Source organism: Balaenoptera acutorostrata, chromosome 11 (assembly GCF_949987535.1).
Source record: "Balaenoptera acutorostrata chromosome 11, mBalAcu1.1, whole genome shotgun sequence".
NCBI lineage: Eukaryota > Metazoa > Chordata > Mammalia > Artiodactyla > Balaenopteridae > Balaenoptera > Balaenoptera acutorostrata.
In genome coordinates, this window is record NC_080074.1 from 55,245,741 (window position 1) to 55,272,087 (window position 26,347).

Here is a 26,347-nt window from a genome sequence, read left to right on the forward strand (position 1 = left end):
TTTTATAGGCAAAATTTCCTGCCAACCAAAACTTAAATGTATAAGAAGAAACAAAGTACATAGCCTGGGAAGACTACTTGTACTTTATTATATACACCCTTACTGATTCCACTTCATTTAAAAAGAGAGAGAAAAAAACCATCCTCAATCCTAATTCTAACCACCTCAAGTCAAACGACCTTCATTCCCTTTCCTCTTCTATCACCCACTCCCTGGACTTCATCATCCTCTAGTGCAGCGCCACTTGGCAATCTGAAATCCAATATCTCCACTTTTGTCCCTTTTGTCCTTATCCTTCTAGCTCTCTCACTCCCCAAGACCACTGCTCTTGGATTAAAGTGTTCCAATTCAATTAAATTGCTGCTACTCCCTTAACCTTTCCATCTTCCAATCAATCAAAGTTGTCTTGGATTGCCTTCTTTGGGAATCCAACCTAGATCTCATGATCCATCATCATTTCAACCACTTTTCCTGCGAAGACTCTTAAGTGTTCCAAGTCAATTTCTCCTTCACTTCTACAAAGTGATCCACTGCTCCCCTCAAACTTCCTACCTATCACTATTTTCACCACAAACTACTCCTAGCAACAAGCTTGTTTCCTATCTTAACAAGAAAACAGAGGCCATAGGTTAAACTGTCCACAACTTCCTATCCCTCCATTATGCCCCTCGTTCAAATTTATTACATTCAAACCATTTTTTTCTTTTACCCTTCTTCTGTCAGAAGATAATGTGTCCCTTCTCAGATTGAAAGCCAGTTCATACACTTAAGCCCTTGAAACTCCAGCTTTCTCAGGGACCTTGCTCTAGCCAAGTATTCCCTTTCTCTCCCATATCCCTAACCTTAGTCACCTCAGCTGCCTCTTTCCCTTTAATGCTGTTATTTCCCGAAGTTCCTCCTGATATTCTCATTCTATACACTCTTCCTGGACCATTTTATCTACTCCTATGGTTTCTACTAACATGTATAACCGATACTCCTAAATCTAAAATTCTAGACTTCCTTCTTAAGTGCCAAACCATCATTTTCAAACACCTACTGATCATTTCCACTTGGATGTCACACATAAATCTTAAACTTAATATTCATGACTACTCATTTTCTCCAAAAACATTTTCTCCTCTTAGTGATTTACCCAGTTTCCCAAGCCAGAAATCTGGGAGGCATCACAGATTTCGTTTTCTATGTTATAAAAAGGTCACTGTGCCCTGGTAATTTTACCTGCTAAATCCCTCTAATCCACACTCTCTCTTTCACCCATGTCTACCACAATGCAAGCAACTTTCTGTCTACCCCTACTGCTACCTCAATGCAGACAATCATCTCTATAAAATTTGCTCTCTATGCCTCAATCTCAATCCTCTCTAATTCTTCCTTTCAGTACTGTTACTGTAATGTTACTGAATATAAATTTGATATTACTCCCTCTCTTAAAAAGCCTTAATGGCTTCCAATCACCTTCAGCATGAAATTTCTTTTACGTGGAATACAAACATGTGCTATTTCCTCTGCCTAGAATGACCCCCTTCTTCTGTTGGCTGGCTTCTACTCATCCTATAAAGACTCAGCTCAGGAATTACAAACTCGCTCTGACCACACTTCTAGGCTCAATTAGATCCCCCTCATCTGTTTCCACAGAGTAATGCCTGCCAATAGAAATGACCAAAAAGGTTTTATTCGTTAAATACATAAAACCTCAGAGTTTACTGCCTCTGAAGGCCACTGAATGAATATCAATTACACAAAAGTGATTTTACAAAGTTTTAAAGTAATTTTTAAGACAATGAAAAAAATTTTTCATACAAATATTCCAGAACAAATTAGCTAGTACGCCTATGCTAAAAAAAAAAAAAAAAGGCTTCCCTGGTGGCGCAGTGGTTGAGAATCCGCCTGCCAATTCAGGGAACATGGGTTCGAGCCCTGGTCCGGGAAGATCCCACATGCCACGGAGCAACTAAGCCCATGCGCCACAACTACTGAGCCTGCACTCTACAGCCCACGAGCCACAACTACTGAGCCTGCGTGCCACAACTACTGAAGCCCACGCGCCTAGACCGCATGCTCCGCAATAAGAAGCCACCACAATGAAGCCCGTGCACCACAGTGAGGAGTAGCTCCCGCTAGCGGTAATTGGAGAAAGCCTGCACGCAGCAACAAAGACCCAACGCAGCCAAAAATAAATAAATAAAATAAATAAATTTATGAAAGAAAGAAAGAGAGAGAGAGAGAGAGAAAGAAAGAAAGAAAAGTTATACTGCTGAAGCATGAAAATTCATATTTAAGGAAAATAAGGAGAAAAAAGAGGAAGGACTGTATTGCTGTTATTATTTAATTACTATCTTTATTATAAAATGACAAAATGATATTATAGCCACTATAAAAACAACTTAATATGCAAACTGTTTTGTAAGTGAAAACAATTAAGATGGAGAAAACTGTAGAAAATCCAAAGATAAGTAATAAATATCAGTAAGTAAGGCGTTACCCTTTATCAACACTCTTTTCTTGTTTTTGTAACAGATTTGAAATCTTAAAAAATCCAGCTTATTATTAAGAAAAATATTAGAGCCAAGCACTATGGCCAAAAAGGTAGAAATTATTAATACTTAAAGACTAAACATAGAATGTCTCACTTCATTCTACCTTGTTTATAAAGTAATGGAGAGGGACTTCCCTGGTGGCACAGTGGTTAAGAATCCGCCTGCCAATGCAGAGGACACGGGTTCAAGCCCTGGTCCGAGAAGATCCCACACGTCGCTGAGCAACTAAGCCCGTGCACCACAACTACTGAGCCCGCGCTCTAGAGGCCATGAGCCACAAGTACTGAAGTTCGCGCGCCTAGAGCCTGTGCTCCGCAACAAGAGAAGCCACCATTCGCCCCAACTAGAGAAAGCCTTCACACAGCAAAGAAGATCCAAAGCAGCCAAAAAAAAAAAAAAAGTAATGCGGAAGGAGACAACCGTTCCAAAGCACATGTGCAGTTAGCACTGTATTGTATTAAGTTCTTGAGTAGGCTTCTACGTAGTTCAAAATGACTATTTTTCAGATAATGTTGGTGAAGATACTGGGAGGATGTTAACCAGCAAATCAGTATACAGATGGAAAAGCTTCTTATACTTAGAAAGGCTTTGCCTTAGAGTCTACCAAGCACACTTCTCCCCTGACCCCCACCCTCCTAAAAAATAACTACTACTAAAAACTTACCAGTTCTTTTAAGAACAAAAGTCAAAATACAGCACTGCTATCAAATTACCAGGGAAAATTTAATTCAGCTAAAATATTTCTTGAAAGTCAAGCCTCCCTCCTAAAAAACCATCACTATTAGGCTAATTACTTCATTCTTGTTTTACACTTGTGACACAGTCAAGGTTTTTTTTTCCAATTCCTAAAGGACTGCCCTAAGCATATTAAAAGTGCCACTGGTTAAGAAGTCAAAGTTCTTATACCCAACAAATTCTTGTGGAGCCTGTACTATACACAAAATTATGTATCAGAGATAATCACACCAAAAGTTACTTTTGCCATAACCTAAAAGACTAGGTGCAATTACTAAATACCTCTTTAGCTAAGGTTCAAGTAAAAAAAAGCTAATGAGCTTTATTGAAAGTTCCTAGATTAGAAAGGGATTGAGTTTTAGAACTTTGTAAATTAGCTGTTTGGAGCTCTGATTGCATTTTCCAATAGAAACAATGTAATAAACGGCAATTAAATCCGCAAGCCAGCCCACAAAAGCCTATGACACAGAGGAATCACAATTTTTATATGGATTATAAGAACTGGGGATAGCCGGTTCTATAAATTATTGTTAAAATTACAAAACAGGATTTGAAATTTTCTAATTTCCTTACAATTAGAACAGCCTATTTCTTTAAAATTATTTAAAATGGGCAAATTCTTTAAAATACTTTTTATAACTTTGAACAGATCATATAGAGAAAATAATGAAAATCGATATCAAAACAAACTACTGACTGTGAAATAAAACTTACAATAGTCATATTTCCAAAAGTGGCACATTTGGTTTCCATCATTGGGTAGGTAATATTTTCTTACTTTATTAAAAAAATTACTAGATGGAGTTTGTTGAAGAATGATGAGACCAAAGCACTTACAGAAAAGTTAAGGTTCCTTAGAAGTCTAAAATTCAAACTTTACTGGGTAAGTTCTAATTATGAAATTGCAGGTACTCCAAACTACATTAAATAGGAAGAAATATAAAATAACTGCTTTTACAAATCTTATATTTGTATTTGTATGGAAATATGTATGGAAATATGTTAATATAAATGTTTCAGACATTACATGAAATTTCTAAAAATCTTGTATTTGTATGGAAATATGTATGGAAATATGTTAATATAAATGTTTCAGACATTACATGAAATTTCTAAAAATCTTATATTTGTATTTGTATGGAAATATGTATGGAAATATGTTAATATAAATGTTTCAGACATTACATGAAATTTCTAAAAATCTTATATTTGTATTTGTATGGAAATATGTATGGAAATATGTTAATATAAATGTTTCAGACATTACATGAAATTTCTAAAAATCTTATATTTGTATTTGTATGGAAATATGTATGGAAATATGTTAATATAAATGTTTCAGACATTACAGGAAACGTCTAAAAATCTTATATGTTCTGGTATAATGTTATAAGTAATAATCCTAGTTATTACTTTAAAATGTATATCTCAGAAATAACTAATTTTCTTGTCAACTGCATTATTATGAACTTTCATCAAATCTTTAACCATGGTCATTTTTAAGTCTTTTGTCATTTACAGACAGTTCTGGGTGTACTCTGATGATTTTGCAAATATGTTCCTATAAAAGAGTTTCATCTTCAAGAAATTCATGGAAAAGACTCTGACAAGTACAGGTTTCTGGTAACTGACTGTACTGCTGAACTGAATGAATAAGCATTTTCAGAACTCTAATGAAAAACTGATGAACTCATAAAACTGCTAACAAAAGATCAAGATGAAAAAAAAGAAATTAATTACATGGGACTGAGTGAACTGATGAGGATGAGTATAATTTTTGTGACTTTCTGTCTGAATTAAAAAAAAAAAAATCCCACAAGGACTCAGAGGAAAAGAATATACAAATCAATTTTCACTGCAAAGTAAAGGAGCTGTTACAGTGGAGGATTACTGGACTGAATGTCAATATTATGACATAGTATAAGTGTGTTTCATGTTTGGTAATTGCAATCATTGTTGCTTTTGTTGTGGTCATCCATGTACAATGCTTGGTGTCAGTCTATCTATCTCTTGTAAAAATAAAATACAGTGTGTGTGTGTGGAAAAAAAACAAACAAACAAACAAACAAAAACTACAACCCAGTAAAAAAAAAAAAAAAAAAAAAAAAAAAAATAACTGCTTTTACAAAAATGTCACTGAAACATCTTATTTCAGAAACGTGAAAAGAAATTGAGTAGCATCTTTAAAAAGTTTAAGAGAAATAAAATGGCATCTTAAGATAAAAAGCCAACAGAGACTAAATGTTAATAATTTCAATTCAGGAACTATTTGGAGAATTTAATTTGTATTTATTATTAACTTGAGCCTGTTTAATAATATGCTTTTTCCCTCTTAAGACTTTCTCACCATAATGTAATAAACCCACTATTTAACCCTATTTTACATCTGAAAGAAAACTGAAGCTCAACGAGGTTAAGTAAGATGTCTTTGTTTTGCTAGCACTTAAATTCAGGTGTATTCTATTTGAGTCTAAGCCCAAACTTCTCAGTACAGTATTGCTCATAACAAGGCTTAAATGGTTCCTGTGGCTCTTCACTGTTTGTCCTAAGTCAGGTGTCTCTAGATAATTGAATACTTCATGAGATTGATAAGAGTTAAGCTGCATGACCCATGACAAGAAGGAAAGCTACTTCCAATTGAGCGATATATACTATAAAGGCAAAGGGGCACAGACTGTACAACAACTATGATTATCAGTTTTTAGAAGCAACAAACATAAGTTTCTGAATCCTGCCGTGACCAATTTCGTGTTTGAAAACGGCCAGAAAAAGGGAGGGTACCATACACCTAGCTGAATTCGCTGAATCGGCTCACGCCGCGAACTTCGTTCCTAAATCTGGTGGACAGGACGGTAGAGAAAATGAAAGCGCCTCACACTCGCCAAAGCAAACTATAAAAACGCTTGTGAAAAACCCACCGGCTCGTACATCTGGAAAGGTGGAGGGCCAAAGGGGAATCAGACAGGGCTGGAGGATGCAAGTGAAGGACGCGGTCTAACAGGACCGGCTATGCTCACCGTGCCTTCTCCCGAAGTCGCCCGAAGCTTACCTCCTTGACAGGTGGGAATTTCTTCTTGCATTCCAGGGACAGGGCCCGCAAGTCGCTCTGCATATTCTCCAGCAGCTTCTTAACCGCCTCGGGGCTGTTGGTGCCAGACATGATCCACCAAGCTCCGTGTCAATTTCTGAGCGGCGAAAACGAACTCCGGCACTTGTCAGCTCCGTGGGCGACAGGCAGCTCCTTCCAGGCGCCTCCGGCCCTTGGGCTGTCCGCCTCTAGGGCTCCGCGGGGGCTCGGCCCGGCCTGGGCAGCGAGCCCGAGCGCCCCCGACAGCCTCCTCGCAACTCCCCCGGCTCTTATCCGAGGGGCCCCCGCAGTCGCCCCGCCCCGCTAGCCTCCGCCGGCTCTGGCAGAGGAGCCCACAAGGTGGGCAAGTCCCTCCCGCTGACGCAGGCCGGGCCACACCGGTTGTCACCAGCCAAGCTGGTGAGAAGCTTCAGCGCTGTCTCCCCAGACCTCCCAGACTCCCCGACGCCATTAGCCGAGTCGCCCACAATTCCGAGCGCGGCCGGGACACGTCAGCTGCACTTCCGGGCACCGCGGCCACCGCCTCCGCCGCGGCCAACCCGGGCGGCGAGCCTCAGGCAGGGCGTGGCCAGGGGCGTGGTCACGCTCCGGGCAGGCCCGGATCAGGCCCGGGGAGCTTCCCGGGGCCCCAGCTCCCGGCCTCCGAGCCGGCTTAAGGCGCAGTTTGCCTCGAGATTTGCTTCCTTTTAGGTGACAGGTGTCTGAATAGAGCCCCTGGTACTCGTTGTTGTACCTCTTTGCGTATGTTTGTGTTAAATTGTATTTCGGTGTAAACAGTTTGCTTCCTTTCGGATTAATCTTCATTTGTCTTGTCCCTCTTCATTTCTGCCCCTTCGAATCTCGGGGCTAGTGGCCCCAAATCAACGCTTACCTTCTGTTAATTTTTTCCCCCCTGAGGACCTAAATTGCAATTCCTCCACAGAGTTGTACAAAGCATGCTGGTGCACTTACTGCGGAGCAGTCACTTATTTTCCTAATCTGTGAAATGGAACATTAAACTGCCCTCTATTCCAAACCCTCCGCTGGTTTTCCATTTTACCCAAAGTAAAAGCCAGAATTCCTCTTTTCACCTACCTGGCGCTCTGCGATCTGTCTCGCCTCCTTTACTGCGGGTCTGTCTCCTCGCTAAAATGAAAGTTTCAGAAGCGTTGGGGTTTTTTTGTTTTGTTTTGTTTTTTTCTGTTTTGTTCCCTGCTGTATCTCCAGTGTTTAGAACAGTGCTTGGCGCAAAGTATTTGTTGAATGAATGGATACCCTACTAAAAACAGCATTTTGATGCTCAAATAAGGAACCCATATAAAAGCCTTCATTAGGTCTGAAGTGCCAAATACATGGGAGGCAAAGATAAACAGAAATGTCATCTGTGCTTCTCCGAAGATCCAGGTCAGTATACTTTTGCCCAAGACATTTCGCAGCTAATGAGTAGGAAGCAAAGAAAGGTAGAGGGAAAGCCTGAACCAGGGTAAAGGTAGGAGATGAAGAAATGAACACCTTCAGACAACTGAGCTAATGACACCTTAACAGGACGGAAGACAGGGACCTATGAGATTTTCAGTGGATGGCAGTGTTGATTGTAAAATAAGAAGGCCTTGCGCCACAAGTAATTTGTAAACTAAGTAATTTCTTTTTTTTTTTTTTTCGTCTGAGACAAAGCAAAGTAAGGGTGAATAAAGGTGGCAGATGAGGTAAAAGTAGGGAGGTCCTAGAACAGTAACTTGGATCATTTGTGCCTATCACACAACTTCTGGGAAACTTGACAGCTGTATTAAAAGATGTGAATTTAGCAAAAAAATAAAAATAAAAGCTTCGGCAGAATTGTCACAAAAGCAGCCACAGACAATGTGCAAAGGAATGGGCACAGCTGTGTCCCAATAAAGCTTTATTTCCAAAAAAAAAAGGAAAAAATACTTTGGCAGAATACAGGAATATGTGGCAGTTGTTATTCTTGAGGTCCCAGGGAGCTTTTTAAAAATGAGCCTCTAATAACTGGCCTAGTAATCTATGACAAGGGTCCCCAACTCCCCAGGCCATGGACGGGTACTGGTCCACAGCCTGTTAGGAACCTGGCCACACGGCAGGAGGTGAGTGGCCAGCAAGCAAAGCTTCATCTGCCGCTCCCCATTGCTCCCCATTGCTCGCATTACCACCTGAACCATTCCCCCCGCACCGTCCGTGGAAAAATTGTCTTCCACGAAACCAGTCCTTGGTGCCAAAAAGGTTGGGGACTGCTGCTCTAGGATCAAGATCCCATCTAGTGCCTTTTCCTATGTAGCCAATTTTTCTATTGAAATTTGTTTTTTTAATAAATTTAATTAATTTATTTTTGGCTGCGTTGGGTCTTCATTGCTGTGCATGGGCTTTCTCCAGTTGCGGCGAGCGGGGGCTACTCATGGTTGCAGTGCACAGGCTTCTCATTGCGGTGGCTTCTCTTGTCGCGGAGCACGGGCTCTAGGTGCGCGGACTTCAGTAGTTGTGGCACGTGGGCTCAGTAGTTGTGGCTTGCGGGCTCAGCAGTTGTGGTGCACGGGCTTAGTTGCTCCGCGGCATGTGGGATCTTCCCGGACCAGGGCTCGAACCCGTGTCCCCTGCATTGCAGGTGGATTCCTAACCACTGTGCCAGCAGGGAAGCCCTATTTGTTTTCATTATTAGTAACTTTGGCATGATTTACTCAAAATCAATCTTCCTAGAGTCTTTTACATCTCTATTATATATAGTTGAGGGAATACAGTTGGAATTCATTAATTAAAAGCAACACAAAATGATTTGAAAAGCCAAAATTTTCTTAATGTGTAACAATTACCTATATCTAGTACTCTGTAAATTTCTTTAAAAAAAAACAAAAACAAATAGTTTTCCACTTACATATGCCCAGAGAGGCTGTATTGCCCTGGGAACTATGCATGACTTTATGCCAAAACCAAGCAAGTTAGCAAAGGTAAAATCAATTTTTGGTTTCACAAGTTAAGAAATCAGATAAACTCAGGAGTTAGCATTCTGAAAATAGAATCATTTCTCTTTTAGTACCAAAAACAAAATTTTCAAATATGTATTCTTGTTTTCAGGTATATCAAGAAGTACTTTTAAAATTGTAGCACACCTGTAAATGTTGGTATGAGTGTAATGTGCCTACAAAATCTGTCTTCATTGAAAATTACACTAATAAATGCCTGATAAATCTAACCTTTTATTACCATAAGTAATGCTTTCAAATAGTAGCTAAGCCTCAGGCTCTCAAGTCAAAAAGCCCTCCATTTGAATCTCCGCCCTGTTAGTTACTACCTGGGTGACTCCAGCAAATTATTTAACCTCTCAAATTTTCAGTTTCCACTTCTTTATTTATTATTTTTTTTAATTTTTAAATTTTATTTTATTTATTTTTTTATACAGCAGGTTCTTATTAGTCATCAGTTTTATACACATCAGTGTATACATGTCAATCCCAATCGCCCAGTTCATCACTCCACATCCCCACCCTGCCGCGGCTTTCCCCCCTTGGTGTCCATACGTTTGTTCTCTACATCTGTGTCTCAGCTTCTGCCCTGCAAACTGGTTCATCTGTACCATTTTTCTAGGTTCCACATATATGTGTTAATATACGATATTTGTTTTTCTCTTTCTGACTTACTTCACTCTGTATGACAGTCTCTAGATCCATCCACGTCTCAACAAATGAACCAATATCGTTCCTTTTTATGGCTGAGTAATATTCAATTGTATATATGTACCACATCTTCTTTATCCATTTGTCTGTCGATGGGCATTTAGGTTGCTTCCATGACCTGGCGAATGTAAACAGTGCTGCAATGAACATTGGGGTGCATTCCACTTCTTTAAAAGAAGAAAATACAAGTGCCATCCTCATGAGGTAGTTCTAGTATCTAAATGAGATATTGCAGGTAAAGCACAATACCTAGCACACATTAAGTATTGAGTAAATGTTTTAAATAGAAAAAGGTAACTTTTGAGGTCATTACTCATGCTAAGTCTTTTATTAACTTATAAATAGACTTAATTATCAGCAAGTTTTAACTTTCTAGTTGAAAATTAGGAAACCCATCTTTTTCTGAGCCTTTGTTATGAATCTTTTAGAAAGTTAATCTAACAATGAGCATGTATTCACGTGTAACAAGAAAACATCTAATATCATCCTGAAACATCTGTCTCAGTTTAATGATGACATACAAATATTACTCAATCTACCTTTCTAGTTGTTCAATCCCTGAGATTTTGTCATCATGCATTTATTCTCCTCTTGGACTTTTCTCTCTTTCACCTACTCCTTAAATATTAGTGTTTCCCAGGATTCTGTTCCCTGCTCTCTTTTCTTAATTTATCCTCCCAAGTGATCTTATACACACCATGACTTCAATTCCTACCAATCCATTGATATCACCCTATATAACCTCCATTTTGACAAATACCAATAGAATGTCCAGATTAACAGAAATACCACAATAGGGACAACACTTGGATTTACATATCTAAGGAATACAGAAAGGAATATAGTTGTAATATCAGCCAAGATATGAAAGTGCAAGCTTCTAGACCTTCCAAATACTCAGACCTTCTGGAATATATAACATCAGACCTGGAAACTTTACTTCCCCTTCTAGTCCTAGCCTTATATACGTAAAGCTAAACTGGTCCTATACATAGCCTTCTGAAGAGACTGCCTCACCTAGGCAAGGTAACTCATCAATCTCAGAGTTATACAATGTACAGTGTGATAGCTAAGGTGCAGTACAGAGGATATTCAGACATGAACACATCCTATATTCTCAGCTTCCCTAGGCTAACACAGCCTAGTCCAAGAGCATCCCTAAAGTTAGTGCTATGGAAATAAAACAAGAAATTTTTATTCAGATAGCTCTGAAATTCATGATATCAAGCCCTTATACACAAAATTATAACTCCAGAGCTCTTGTGTGAGATCCAGATATGAACATTCCACTGCCTACTGGACATCTTTACCTGGAAGTTTCACTGGCACCTGCCACTCCTCCCCAAAAAGGAGTCAGTCCTCTTCATACGTCACCTTTCTCAATGAAAGGCATCACCATCCATCTGGTTGCCCAGACAAGGAAACTAGGAATCAGACTTGATTCTTCCTACTCCCTTACTGGCTACATCTAAGCTGAATCAAATTCTGTTCATTCATCCCCCTTCGTAATCCAATTCATCGATCACCCATCACCATCTCTCGCTGATTTAAAACAGATTCCAAAGTATAATCTCTACCTCTAGTCCATTTTCAACTTATTTCCACATTGGTCCCAGGGTCTTCTTTCTGAAATGAAAATGTGAATCCCTTTTATAATTATTGTTTTCAGATTGAAGTCCAAACTCCTTTTCATGGTGTACTAGTTAGATTATTTTTAGATACCTCAGGCAGTAGGGGTTCAAAGAATAGTGCATGAGAAAATAAGAGAGAAAGGAGTTTCAACCACAAGGCCAGGCCCCATGGGAATATAGAGAAAGCTTGGCTTCAAAGAGCCTAGAATGTAGTTTGAAAACTAGAAAAACCTTTGGTGTCCATACTGCTTGACTGATCAGCAGCAGATGCATTTTGCTTCCTTCTCCCTCAATGCTCAAGTATTACCAAGACACAGCTACTCTATGTTTCTACTAATATTTCTCCTGCCTCTTCCAACCAGTTACCTCACTCCAATTCTACACATCAGTGAGATTCTGTTTTCTTATGGCTTCTGCTTCCCCGTGTCTTTTGCTACCTCATGGTCTTTGCTGCTTTTCTTATTTCTCTGTGTCTATTTAGCTTCTGTCTCACTACCCTACCAACTACATATGTTCTCTTTATGTGTCACATTCATATTTCTAAAGAGAAAGAATCTAAGTAGTTCTGCAAATCACATATATACCGTATATTCCTATTTTGCTGTGCTTTTTGCTGGACCACCTCATAGGTCACTGAAAAGAATACAGATTAACTGTTTTTGGAGCAAGGGACACACCTGGTTCAAACAGCTGTGGTCAAGGGTGATGGATCTATGTGGTCAGGGGAAGGGTCTCACGTGGTACAGAACATGGGCATCTGTGCTGAAGAAAACGTATCAGAGATCTGTTAGTTGAATGAATTAATAAGAAATTTTATTTGCAAATGTGTAAGTGCTTTCTTATTCACTCTTTATATGTAATTATATTTAAATTATTATTTATAATCTAAAGCATTTGGAGATTAAAACTATGTTAAACTCATAATTAATAGCTGTTATGAATTTAATTTTAGTTTTATTTTAGTCTCACTCTATTATTTTTCCTTTGTCATCATTAATTCTCTCTGAATTATTTTTCCTGAAATCAATTCATTTCCACAGTTTTCTTTTTCAAAGAATTTTACTTAGTCCAGAAATAGTCTTTAATGCCTCTTGGCACATACTGTCTGTGTATTTCTTAAAGAATATTCTCAAAGAATCCCTTAAGCTTTAATTTTCAGAATTAAAAATTATAACTTGCTGGCTGGTCTAAATTACATACTAACTGAAGAACACAGATGATTTCTTTACACAATAAGAAAATGATTATGAAAGACAAACTGTGAATAGAGAACATATAATCTACTATTTCAAACATCATGTTTCTAAATGTAAAAAATAAATTGTTTATATATTACTTATGCTTACTTTCCAAAATGATTTTTTAAACATTTCATTTTCTGTCTTTTTTGTAACCTCTTTACGAACATAAAAATGATTCTTACCTATGACCCATCAAAGTTTGGTCCCTGTTGTGTGGAATGGCAGTAACAATGAAGTAACAATGAAGGAGCAAGTTTTTTAACAAGATAGCCATCTTTACTGCAAAACTGCTCTTAGTTGGTCCTTCCCAAAATCATTGTATCAATCAGCTACTAGAGTGCAAATGGTGCAGAAATAGTTCTGCTTTGAGAAAGAAGAGGGAACAGTCACCTCTGATAGATGTCCTCCATTCCTAGCAGCTCACTGAATGTTTTAACCAGCCGAGGGAGGAGTGGCAGTATATAGATTTGCCGGGTTGTTTCTATATCACAGAGATTGAAATACTCCACTGCACCGTTCTCAGACTCCAGTGGATTAGACTCTTTCATCCTGTGATGATGAATTCTCTAGAGATATTTAATATTAACAAGAACTCATTTTAGAGATATTTCTTCTAATAGTTGTTATTTCTATAGCATCTTAAAGCCTTGTGGTTTATTCTTGCTTTCAATCTTGTTCCTGAGACCAAGACCACACTGTCTGGTTGCCCCCAGCTCCTTTCAATCAGTTCTCTCGTTGCAGGTCTCACACTGGAAACCCATATGATGGGGGCTTCAGGCCAGCTTATCCTTCATAGTCTTCATTCTGAGCTGCTCTCCTGGACTTGTTTCTCAAACCTGACTCTGTCCTTTGACCCCAGCCTTCCTGGCTGTATTAAGCTGGGTTCCCTGGGAGCAGACCCTAAGGAGAGATTTGTGTGCAAGTAATTTATTAAGGACATGTTCCCAGAAGAAGCCAGTAGAGAATAGGGGAAGCAGAGAAATGGAAGAGGCCAATCAGGCAAAGCCCCAAGGAGGGCAGGGGAACATTAGGGAACCCTCTAGGCAAGGGAGCTGTCTCACGTACATCGGCCACATCAGCCGTTGGCCAAAGGCTCTCCCAGGTCTTTTGGCTCTCCATGTGTAGGAGGCAAAGAAACCAGAAGCCCAAGGGCAGCTCAAGACGCAAAAGCACACTGAAAGGGGAGTAGAGAAAACAGGACAGGCTGCACAGAAATGATGAAAGCGACAGATCTGGCAGAACGCTTCACTACACTGTCTTAATGGGCCACTGTCAGTCATTCCGTCCTCTAGATCAAACCATCCCTGAGACTCTCTTACCCCAGCCTCCACCATTGGAGCAGTGCTCTCCCACCAGGCATATGCCAGCCCAGTGGTTCTCAATTAGGGGTGACTTTTCCCCTGCTCCCGTCTCCCCATCCACCCTGCCCTGGGACATTGGGCAATGTCTGGAGACATTTTAGATTGTCACAACTTGAGGAGGGGATACTAATGGCATCTGGTGGGTAGAGGCCAGAGCTGATGCCAAACATTTTACAATGCCCAGGGCAGCCCCCCCTAACAAAGAGTTCCCCAGTCCAACATGTCAGTGGTGCCAAGGTTGAGAAACCTTGCATCTAGCATCAGTTTGGGTAGTTAGATCACTGTTTTGTTCTCCAGTGTTTGAAAACCTGGCTTGTGACCTGCCTGGTACCCCGATTCTCTAGAATGATTCTCATGAATCCCCAGACTCCTTCTCAAACTGAGAGTCAGTCCCTGAGCCCCAGACTCATGTCATGTCCACCTGCCTGCATGTCAGAATATTGCCTGCTTCTAGGTCCCTGTGTCTAGGAGCTTTGTCTGCACACATGGGTAAACAAGCAGTTCCTCTAACTGGAATTTCTTGAAGTCAGTTATCCTCCCTGAATATTTTTTTTTTTGAAATTTTTATAGTTACTTTATTTATTTATTTATTTATTTATCCTTGGCTGTGTTGGATCTTCGGTTCGTGCGAGGGCTTTCTCTAGTTGCGGCAAGCGGGGGCCACTCTTCATCGCGGTGCGGAGACCGCTCTTCATCGCGGTGCGCGGGCCTTTCACTATCGCGGCCTCTCCCGTTGCGGGGCACAGGCTCCAGACGCGCAGGCTCAGCAGTTGTGGCCCACGGGCCCAGCTGCTCCGCGGCATGTGGGATCCTCCCAGACCAGGGCTCGAACCCGCGTCCCCTGCATTAGCAGGCAGACTCTCAACCACTGCGCCACCAGGGAAGCCCATCCTCCCTGAATATTAATATCATCTGTGTTTGTTAATCTGTTCTTGGATATCAAATGCCACCTCCCTGTCTAGACTTCTTCCTATGGCCTCAGTTTCATTTGTTCTCCTCTGGCCGATTCTTCCCACTTCTCACCCTACTGCTCTTTCATCAAATGGGCACACACAGTTTCACACTCCCATCCTTCCTGGTTAGCCCAACCTCACTGTAGTTAATACATCTGTGTCCAGCTGCTTGACTAGACACCTCAAAATGTGTTTTAGAGTTAGAAGATGTGTCCCATAGAGAACTAGGAGATCGCATTGGTTTAGCTCAATATTTCCTAACTGGGAAAATCAGGAGAGAGGTGTCCACGCAAAGCAGCATCCAGGCTAGGTTTGTCTTGTAAGTTCTCCTCTAAGTCTGAAGCGAGAACAGTTCCCACTTCTAGAGCAACTGTGTGGGAATCTCTATATAATAAATGCATTTACTTTTAGACCCACTAATTTTTTTTGCTTAGTTTAATATCAAATTTAAAAAAAATCCCTCTTGAAATTTTTAAAGGACTCAGCAGCAATAAATTGGCTGTGTGGTCTAACGCACTGCATGATAGGCATATCCTGCCCCCAAAACAACTAAATAAATAAATAAATGAAAACAGTGAAATTATGTTTTATGATGTGAATATAAACTGATGAGAGAATTAAATCTCTTGGGTCAGTAATAATAAAAAGTCTAACTTGTAAAAAATAAATAAACGTATTTACTCTCTCATTTAATTTAACCTTTGCAAAAGAATCCTGTGAATTAAGAATTACTGTTTCTATTTTACAGATGAGGAAACTCAGACTCAAAGAGATTAATTCACTTACTAAAAGTCCTCTCGGGCTTCCCTGGTGGCGCAGTGGTTGAGAATCTGCCTGCTAATGCAGGGGACACGGGTTCAAGCCCTGGTCTGGGAAGATCCCACATGCCACGGAGGAGCTGGGCCCGTGAGCCACAGCTGCTGAGCCTGCGCGTCTGGAGCCTGTGCCCCGCAACGGGAGGGGCCGCGATAGTGAAAGGCCCGCGCACCGCGATGAAGAGTGGCCCCCACTTGCCGCAACTAGAGAAAGCCCTCGCACGAACCGAAGACCCAGCACAGCCAAAAATAAATAAATAAATAAATAAATAAATAAATAAAACTTTAAAAAAATAAATAAATAAATAAAAGGCTGCTAGTAAAAAAAAAAATTGTTGTTTAAGAGTTTCCAGCCTTAAAAAAAAAAAAAAAAAAAAAAGTCCTCTAAATAGAAAGTTGTGAGTCAGGATTCCCAGTCAGTGTTTTTTTTGTTTGTTTTTTTGTGTTTTTTTTGCCACACTCCATGGCGTGTGGGATCTTAGTTCCCCAACCAGGGATCGAACCCATGCCCCCTGCATTAGAAGGGCAGAGTCTTAACCTCTGGACCACCAGGGAAGTCCCTCAACTCAGGTTTTTTGACTATAAAATTTGTGCTCCTACTTCATCTGTATTTCAGAAATGACATGTTGTCCCATGAAAATCTGGTAAAGCTTGAGGCGTCTCCCCCCTTAATCTATTTCCTGAACATTTTATTGATTATTCCTTTCAGACTGATTATTTGTTTAAAAAGAAAAAACTTTAGGTTTGTCATAACACTCAGTATATTTCCCTGTGGAGAATAACATATGTTCCATTTAATTATAAGCTTATTTTTCTGTCTCCCCGCTATACTATAAGTTCTTCAGTGGAAAGGCCCTTGTATTATTCACTGCTATATGCCTGGCAACTGGCAAATATATACCTGGCTTCAATAAACATTCATTTTGGTTACATGGATTCTTGTCCTCTATCAAAGAGGAACAAAGATACTGAGAAAGTTATCAAGACAAGAATTCAAGCAAAGGACAACAAAATAAGGGATAGGGTATACACACTAGGCAATCGGATCCCACAGAGAGAACTGGGATAAATTTTGGAAGTGAGGGCTGCCACGTACCTGCCACTCTGCGTCTTTTCCCACATAGCTGTTTCCTTCCCTCAAGAAACATCCATACTTGTTGCGTGAGTGAGTGAATGAGTGATTGACTGTATAAATGAATGCTGCTACTAGGATGAGATTTCTTTCTTCAAATTTTAAGACCTGAACTGTAAAAAATATCTGGTCATGTGGAAACAACTGTATGTGGCATATGGTGTGTGCCAGACATAAATGTCTCAAATCTTTGAAATAAAACTTGAGTAACAACCAAGATTTCTTCTTGAGTTCAGTGAAAACAATGTAGATTCTTGATCAAGGTTTGGTTACTCTGCAGGCAGTCAAAGATGACTTTCAAGACTCTGGTAATATATCTGACATTTGATAAATCTTTTCTTTTATAAATTACTGTGTTACAGGATTAGTGACTTTACATTTTTAAAATCAGTTTTACAAGAATTAAAATCACACCATAGCAGGAATACAAAAACAAACCAATCCACTCACATTCCCACCATCTGATTAAATTTTTGGTCTTCATTTTTCTTGTTTCTTTATAGTTCCTGTCTACATTTATGCCTAATTTTTACACATTACCTGGCAGAGTGCCAGATAGGTGAACAGAGGAACCCTTTGTGTACTTTTTTTTTTTAATATTTATTTATTCATTTGGCTGTGCTGGGTCTTAGTTGTGGCACGTGGGATCTTTGTTGCGGCATGCGGGATCTTCTTTTTTAGTTGCGGCATGCGGGATCTTTAGTTGCGGCATGTGGGCTCTAGTTCCCTGACCAGGGATCGAACCGGGGGCCCCTGCATTGGGAGCATGGAGTCTTAGCCACTGGACCACCAGGGAAGTCCCCACTTTGTGTACTTTTGATAATAAACATTATCTGTTTGCTGAGAAAGTCACTTGTTCCCTAGACTAGGATCTGAAGATCATGTTGTTTGGTCCTAGAGTTATTAAATCACTCTAGTTTCAGTTTTGTAGCTTTTTATTCATTTTTCTCACTTGTCTATTTTCATTTAGTTTCAGACTACAAAAAAAGGGAAGAGATGGGGTAATTCAACAGCTCTTGAATCCATAAATGCATTTAAGAAGCTCTTTGTCTCAGTCTACCACCTGCGCTTTCCCCTGGCAGTTCTAACTCCCTTCTCTTTCCATCTTCTCCCAGTTTTCCCATCTCCAGCCCTCAATACCCCAGGGCATGTTATCTTTTCTGCAGCCAAAAAGACAAGCAACAGGAAAAAAACAGAAAAGGTTTTAAAAACAGGAATTTATTTATTTATTTTGTTCCCTTCCCCCAACCATCCCGTTTCCCGGTTGCCTACTCTGCCTGACTCTACCATTAGCCAGACCGACATCTAGAAGCCCCATCTTCAGTCATCAGTATTACATCAGGTACAGCACTGCATTTATTTCTCAGCAACTGATCTTTTCTTTTTTCTAACATGTTTCCATTTCAACAGTAAGTATACTCTGGTTCTTTTCAAAACACAAAGCAAGATCTTTTTAGAGTCATACAGGATTAGAGCTAGAAAGGACGTTAGAGATCATCTAACCCTCTTGTTTTACAGAGGCCACAGATGACCCAAGCTAGTCAGTGATGATTTAATAAATGTAAGATTTCTAGCACTGCGCTTGCAGCATGACCGGTACTCAAAAAGTATGCGCTCCATGTCCTCTTAATACAAAACCTAGAATAGTCAGCGAATGTATTTCCTCACTACTTTTATGCACTGAATAGTATATATTTTCATTGTAAGGCATTTAGGGGCAACTGGCTTTATTTTTAAAAAATTCTTGGTGAGGCCAGACGTCAGTCAAAATGGTAGAGTAGGTAGCCTGAAGGACCTTTCATAGAAACACCAAAAAAATGAACAAAAACTGCCAGAATCAACTTTGTCAGAACTCTGGAATGTGGTCAAAGATCTATAGCAACCAACAGAACACTGAATCGAGAAAAAAGTGTCTATAGTGTTTTAACTTAGCCTTGCCCCACCCCCTCCCACAGAGCAGCGGGTCTTCTGGCCGGCAGCTCACGCTCCTGGTGTGGATACCTGGTCCTGGAGGGAAGGAGAGGGGGCCTTGTTCCCAAGGAATTGTGTTTGTCTGCGATCATCTGTCTGGGGGTTCTCTGAAGGACTGACACAACACAACTGCCTTTTTTTCACCTGACTCAGAGATCTCTCAGGGCGAAAACGCAGCTAAAGGAAGGTAGTTTTTGAAAACATGGAAAGGCAAATGAACAAACTTAGGAATCTGTCTCTTGAACATATAACTATAGTCTAAATATCTATAATCTATTTATATACACATATATGCAAATATGTGTATATAAATTATATACATACTATATATACATATATATAACTATGTAAATGCAATTTACATATATATTTAGACTATATATTCATATATGTATGAATACGTATATTTAGACCATGGACTGCCAGATATCTTTACAGAATGGACGAACAAACCTAATTTGTCACCAGCAGCACATGAGGGTTCCTGTATCTCCACCTTCCCACTAACATTTCGCATTAATAGACTATTTACTTTTTGCTAATCTGATGGATAGAAAGTCTTATCTCACTGATTTAATTTGTATTTAGGTACTTACTAATGGCTTCGTATGTCTTTTCATGTGCATATCAGACACTTGGGGTTCCTTGTCTGAGAGTCTGCCCCTGTTTCCATTGGGTTTCCTTGTCAATGTTGACTTGGAGGCATTTCTCATATATTCTACATATCAATACCTCGTTGGTATTAGACAATACTAATGCTTTCTCCTAATTTTTTGGATGTTTATTAACTTTGTTCACAATGTCCTTCATCGAAAAGAAATCCTTAATTTTGATAAAGTCAAACTTTTTATCCAGGTCCTAGAGCAAGGGTCTTCATTATTTTTTCTCATCATTTCTTCATCTTCAGGATTGTGCTTTTTGTAGTCCTGTCCAACCTCCAATTTTCTTCAAGTTGTTTAAGTTGAAGAGTCAGGAGCTTGCATTTTGTGGATTTAATTTTATCAGCCTATGCATGGATTTTGGAGAGAGGAGCATTCTACCAATTAATATGTTTCTGAACAGCCTAAGTTCTGCACAGAGCCCATTAACAAACCGGTATCTAAAGCACATACCGTGTGGTCATCAGGGTTAGGCCTGAATAATCCTTCCAGATGTTTCCTAATAATATAATTAGATATGCCTATAATTAGAGACTCACTTGCCTCTTTAGTATCTATACCCTTGAATCTTTGACCAGTCTATTCTGTAGGGATGAAATCTGAGTTATTCTCCACTCTCCTTAGCCCTATGATTGACCTAGGCTTTTTCAGACTATAAGTGGATCCTGGCATCTCCAGGACCCACAAGAAGTTTGGCTAATTGATAAAGGTCTGGAAGCCCTGGAGAATATGCCTCTAAAACTAATCCGAATTATGTAGAAATTTTCTGTTTTTTCATGGTTCAGGAAAGTCCTTTCTTATCTCATTTAAGGCAGATTGAGACCAATGCTTAAAAATGACTTGTTGGGAATTCCTTGGCGGTCCAGTGGTTAGGACTCTGCGTTTCCACTGCTGGGGCCCCAGCTTCCATCTCTGGTTGGGGAGCTAAGATCCTGCCATGCAGCAGGGCCAAAAAAAAAAAAAAAAAAAAAAGACTTGTTGAGAAGGGACAATTGAAGTCCTTCAACTTTCCTTCCTTGGAACCCAAGTACCAGAAAAGTAGGGCCAAAGTCTTGAGTAACTATAGGGTAGTGGGGAGACAGCAAAGTGGACCAGGTTTGGCAGGGGGGTGGGGTGGGTAGATACAAGGGAGGTCAGGACATGGTGGAGAGAGAGAAAAGAAGGAGTCTGAAGGAGCAGATGGATAAGGAGAGGAAAAGGAGGCAGGTATGAGTGTCTTTAAGGTTGGAATAGATGAAGGAGTAATGGGTGAGGAGGACAGGTGATCCTTGAGAGGTTAAACAGCTTCAGATAAAGTTGATTGAGATTGTTGAATGGCCCTACTAAAGTGAGAATGAGAAAGCCACTTTTCAGTTTCTTCATACCAAGAGAAACAACACCATTATCTAGAGGGGGTTTTTGATCCTTAGGATGCATGGGCCTCCCATAGATGAACCAGCCTGGGGAGATCCCAAGAACCCCAGAGAGAGGATATTGTAGCTCCAAACTATCCTTTGTAAAAATGTTGACATTTTTGGAGATCTTAGACTGTATTAGTGCCATAGTGATGGAGCATATAGTCAGGAGGAGAGGAGCCTGGTGGAGTTAGAATTACTCACGTGTCTAGGCTAGTACTCAAACAAAAAAAGACCTCATGAAAGATCTAGGAGTAATATTCGACTCAGCAGAAAAGAGCCTAGAAGAATTCCACTCAACAGAAAGAGTCAGGGATTGAATCCTCACTCAAAAAAAAAAAAAAAAAACCTAAGAAGACTTCCATCCAGAAAAATTCTCACCCAGACAGAAAAGGGCCAGAAAGAGTTCCTCTCAATGGAAAGAGTCAAGGATTAAATCCGCACTGCAATAGTGCCAAGATGCGGCTATGGAAAATAATATAGTGGTTCTTCAAAAAATTGAAAATACAACTACCATATAACCCAACAATACCACTTCTGGGCATATATCCAAAAAATAGAAAGCAGGGTCTCAAAGAGATATTTGTGCACCCATCACATTCATAGCAGCATTATTTATGATAGCCAAAACAGTAGAAGAAACCCAAAATGTCCATTGACATTTGGGATAAATAAATGGATGAATGGATTCACAGATGAATGAATAAAAAAAAATGTAGTTTATACATACAGCGAAATATTATTAGCCTTAAAAAGGAGGAAAAATCTGACACATGCAACAATATGGATGAACCTTGAGGACATAATGCTAAGTGAAATAAGCCAGCCATAAAACGACAAATGCTCTATGGTTCCACTTATATGAGGTATCTTGAGTAGTCAAACTCATAGAAACAGAAAGTATAATTGTGGTTGCAGGGACTGGTGGGGAGGGGAAATGGGGCATTGTTTAAAGGGAATAGAATTTCAGTTTTTCAAGACAAAAAAGTTCTGAAGATTGGTTGCACAAAATGTGAATACACTTAACACTGCCGAACTATACACTTAAGATGGTTAAGATGGTAAATTTTATGTTATGCCTATTTTACTACAATTAAATTAAAAAAAATATTTTTTAAAGAGCCAAGATAACTTTTGTCCAGGAAGACTCTTTCTCAAACAGAAAAGAATCAGGAAGAGCCCCATTCAATAGAACCAAAGTAATTCCTACCTGTGTTACAACAGACAAATGTCTGGATGACTGGATTAGGAGTTGTGACTTATCCCTGCGTGTTATTGGGCTGAATTGTGTCCCCTCCAAATTCATATGTTGAAGTCCTAACCCCTAGCACCACAGAATACCACAACGATACAGATGACTCTTGAACAACACAGGTTTGCACCACATGGGTCCACTTTCACGCGGATTTTTCTTTGATAGTACATACTACAGTACTACACCATCCAAGCTTGGCTGACTCCATGGATACAGAGGAAGCTCTAATACGGAGGACCAACTATAAATTATACGCGATTTTCAACTGCACAGAAGCTCGGCACCTGTAACGCCCAGTTTGTTCAAGGGTCAACTGCATTTGTAGACAGGACCTTTAAAGAGGTAATTAAGGTAAACTAAAGTCACATGGGTAGGACCTAATCCAATATGACTGGTATCCTTGTAGGAAGAGGAGGTCAAGACACTGACACAGAGAGACAACCATTTGAGGACACAGCAAGAGGACAACTGGGGCTACATAATTTTCCATTATCTTTGTGAATTTAAAGTTCACATTTAGTCTTTAATATATTTAGGGTCCACATTCAACTATCATATTTGGAAGGAACATGGTTTTATTTTTTTCTCTATTTGGTGATCTAGTTTTCCCCAAACCATCCATGAAAAAGTTTAGTTTGTCCTTTCCCTGTTTTGTGGTAATAACTCTCAAATATATATGGCTGTATCTCTGAACTCCCTATTCTGTTCCAGTGTTTATTTATCTGTTCTTGTACTTTACTGTTTTATTTCCATGGCTTTGTAGTATGTCTTACCACGTGCTCCTCTGCATTTGGCTCTTCTTTTACAACTAAAAAAGATAAACTTTGTTCTTTCAAATAACTTCAGACTGTTTGTTGAGTTTATAAATAAATAAAGCTGGAATTTTTATTGATATTGCACAGAATTTATGGATTAATTTGGGGAGAATAGATGTCTTTATAATAATGTTATCTCATTCAAAAGTAAAATATTTTCCCATTTATTTGAGTATTTTCCTATGTCTTTTAATAAAGGTTAAACTATTTTTTCATAGGTAATTTCTATATTATTTGATAAATTAAATTCTTAGATATTTATATATTTGCTTTTAAATTATGTTTTCCAGTTGATCATTACTCATATAGAGAAATGTTATTGATTTTTGTCAATTCATCTTTTTTCTGGTGCTTTTTCTCAATGCTCTCATTCGTGCCAATAGTTTGCTTGTTGATTCTGAGTTTTCTATATAGATGATCACATCATCTACAAATAGTGAGAACATTATCGTTTTTTTCCTGATTCTTACATCTTTTTTTTCTTTTCCTATACAGCTTACTAGGTACTGCAGAACCATGTAAAATAGTACAAATGAATGTGAGCAAACTTGTGTTTTCCTGATCTTAAAGCAAATGCATCTAAATTTTTTCCATTAAGTAAAAAGTTTGCTCTACGTTTTTTGTATTAAACATTAATCAAGATGAGGGAGTTTCCTTCTATTTCATGTTTTTTAAGGATTTTTTAAAATTAGCATAAATGGTAATCATTATTAAAGTCTTCTGAGTTTATCATATGATATTCTCCTTTAGAATATTAGGGAGGAATTATATTGCCAGACTTTTCTGACATAGATTATGCTTACATTCTTAAGATAAACTTGATAATAATGAATTTTTTATGACACTATTGGACTTAGTTTGCTAATATAGGCATTTCCTGCTTAATGTCATTAATCCATTTTTGAAGATGAGATGCTCTGAGTGAAGTCACTAGCCAGTGGAAGTTATAATACATTTCACATCAACCCCAAACCCCAAATAAATTTCTTAAAACATAAGAAAACTCATAAAAAGCCTATAAGTAACAAACACTACTGTAAGAGTATAAAATGCTTAAAACATCACTTCCCAATCACCTTAAAACTAAGTGGAAGTTGGTACATAGGACTTCGGGGAGATCAGCTGAGGTACAGTCCTGGCCCTCCTGCCTTTCTTCCTGTTCCCTACCTGGAAAGCAGATACGATGGTTGAACTTTCAAGCAGCCACTTTGTGAGGTAAGGGTGGAAACACTAAGAATGGTAGAGAAGAAAGCCTGGCTCCTTTATGCCTTTGTAGAGCTGCTCTATTAGCCTTTGATTGCCTATTTCCCTAGATTTCCATTAAGTGGGAAATATATATCCTTATGTATCATAATAGGTGTGTCTGTTACTAGCAGCAACTGAACATCCTTCCTAACTGATCCAGGTATATTATTATTCAGGCCTATGACCTCATTTCCTCAGAGGTATCAGTTACCTGCACTGATCTCATGTATTGCAGGATGGGCCAAAGCCCTGCCCTAGGTTTTATTCTTCCCGGTGAGTTTAAGCTGGGGGATGGGAAGGGAGGAAATAGGGATGAGCCCCCAGAGCAGAAGGTCTCCAGCTGTTGACCACTTCCTTTTTCTGCCACTTCTTCAGGTGACTCTTCAAAGACTTTTTTTGTATTAAAAGAAGCAGCACGGGAAGAGGATAGTTTTCTTACACTGTAATATACTAGTCCTGAGGATGAGAAAGGGAGAGGGGGATTCTGCAGCCTAATTTTGTAAAAGATGCCAAGCATGGCCACATTCCTTCAGCTCATTCTCAGCACCATCAGCGCTACGGCTGACAGCTGCTATAATGAAAATTTGGCTGGAGTATCCTTGGAAAAGAGCTTGTTTCATGTAATGTCACAGAAACAGCAAAATCTCTCAGCCTGCAAATATCTGATATGTAAGGTTTCAGGCACCTACTTCATATCCTGAATCCTATTTGTACATCCCAGCAACTATTTTGCCAACTCTCTTTGAAGTCATCACTCAAATGTTACTTCCTCACTGAAGCTCTCACTGAGCATCCAATTTAAAATTGCACATCTTCCAACTCCCCCATCTTTCTTCCCTGCCTTTATTTTTCCTTCGTAGCATCTAACATATGGTATGTATTTTATTTATGTATTCTGCTCATCATCTATCTCCTCCAACTGCATAGAGGTCCACAAGCGCAGTGGTGTTTGTTTTCTTCACTGCTGTATCACCAGTGCCTGGCACATAACATATGCTCAATAATTATTTATTGAATAGATGAATTCCAAGGTGTTAAACGGACATCTCCCCATCACAGGGGTTGCTGCATTCCTTTAAATCAAAAAACTAAATTGTATTATTCAGAAGCACCCCTCAATACCCCAAGCCACCCCTGAACTGCTCAGGCTCATAAGGAGTTCCCATGGTGGAGGATCTATTCCTTAGTTTGCGTGATGTATGAGTCAGGAGACAAGCAAGAGATAGATGGCGCTCTTAAGACGAGTATTTGAGGATTGCTTAATAAAGGGGCTATTTACAGAGGTTTGGGCAGGCTTAAAAGAATCCTTAAAAGGGAAGGTGAAACACCCTGGACTAAAATCCATTAGGAGCTCTTATCCACCCCCAAACCTGTCCACTGCTTCCCCCTTGAAGAGACAAGGAGAAGGCCAGTCACTGGAACCTGATGAGAGTAGTTGTGATTGTAGGAGTTGTGGCCTGTGTATAGACAGAGCTAGCCCGCAGTGAGCTTGCAGGCAGGGAGCTGAGGAATAACGCCTGGCCATTACCCTCTTCCCTCCTTCTGCCCTCCTGCCAGTGCCTCTCAAGCCCAACAGGAAGCCTGAGAGTATGGAATCTTATTGATGCAGTCTATTAAATTCAATTCCCAAGATTACTGAGAAGGGAGGAAACAGTGGAGAGTGGACTTAGAAGAGAAAAAGGAAAATATCCAGTACAAGCGGTAATAATATACTGGTCAATTATGCAATCTGTAACTCTTTTTTCTAGAAAACTCTTTTCTGCCATTGCCCAAGCCCCAAACTGATAAATTCCTGAAAGTCAACTGTATGTGACCCTGATTATTTTCATCAGGGTGTCTACTACCCATCA

General features: G+C 39.5%; 1 protein-coding gene and 1 long non-coding RNA gene across 3 annotated transcripts in view; both read right to left on the minus strand.

The window, feature by feature from the left end:
- The window catches only part of MON2 (MON2 homolog, regulator of endosome-to-Golgi trafficking), a 126,962-nt gene extending 120,146 nt beyond the window's left edge, over positions 1-6,816 (minus strand). For both annotated transcript variants that reach the window (XM_007179735.3, XM_007179734.3), the window contains exon 1: positions 6,325-6,816. In XM_007179735.3, coding sequence (XP_007179797.2) covers positions 6,325-6,435 — 111 coding nt within the window. In that variant the 5' untranslated portion in view covers positions 6,436-6,816. The remainder of the gene's footprint in view (positions 1-6,324) is intronic.
- Positions 6,817-9,823: 3,007 nt separating this feature from the next.
- LOC130709269 (uncharacterized) overlaps positions 9,824-26,347 on the minus strand; it is a 32,686-nt gene continuing 16,162 nt past the window's right edge. The window contains exon 4 of the long non-coding RNA XR_009009790.1: positions 9,824-10,143. This is a non-coding gene — a long non-coding RNA (uncharacterized LOC130709269). The remainder of the gene's footprint in view (positions 10,144-26,347) is intronic.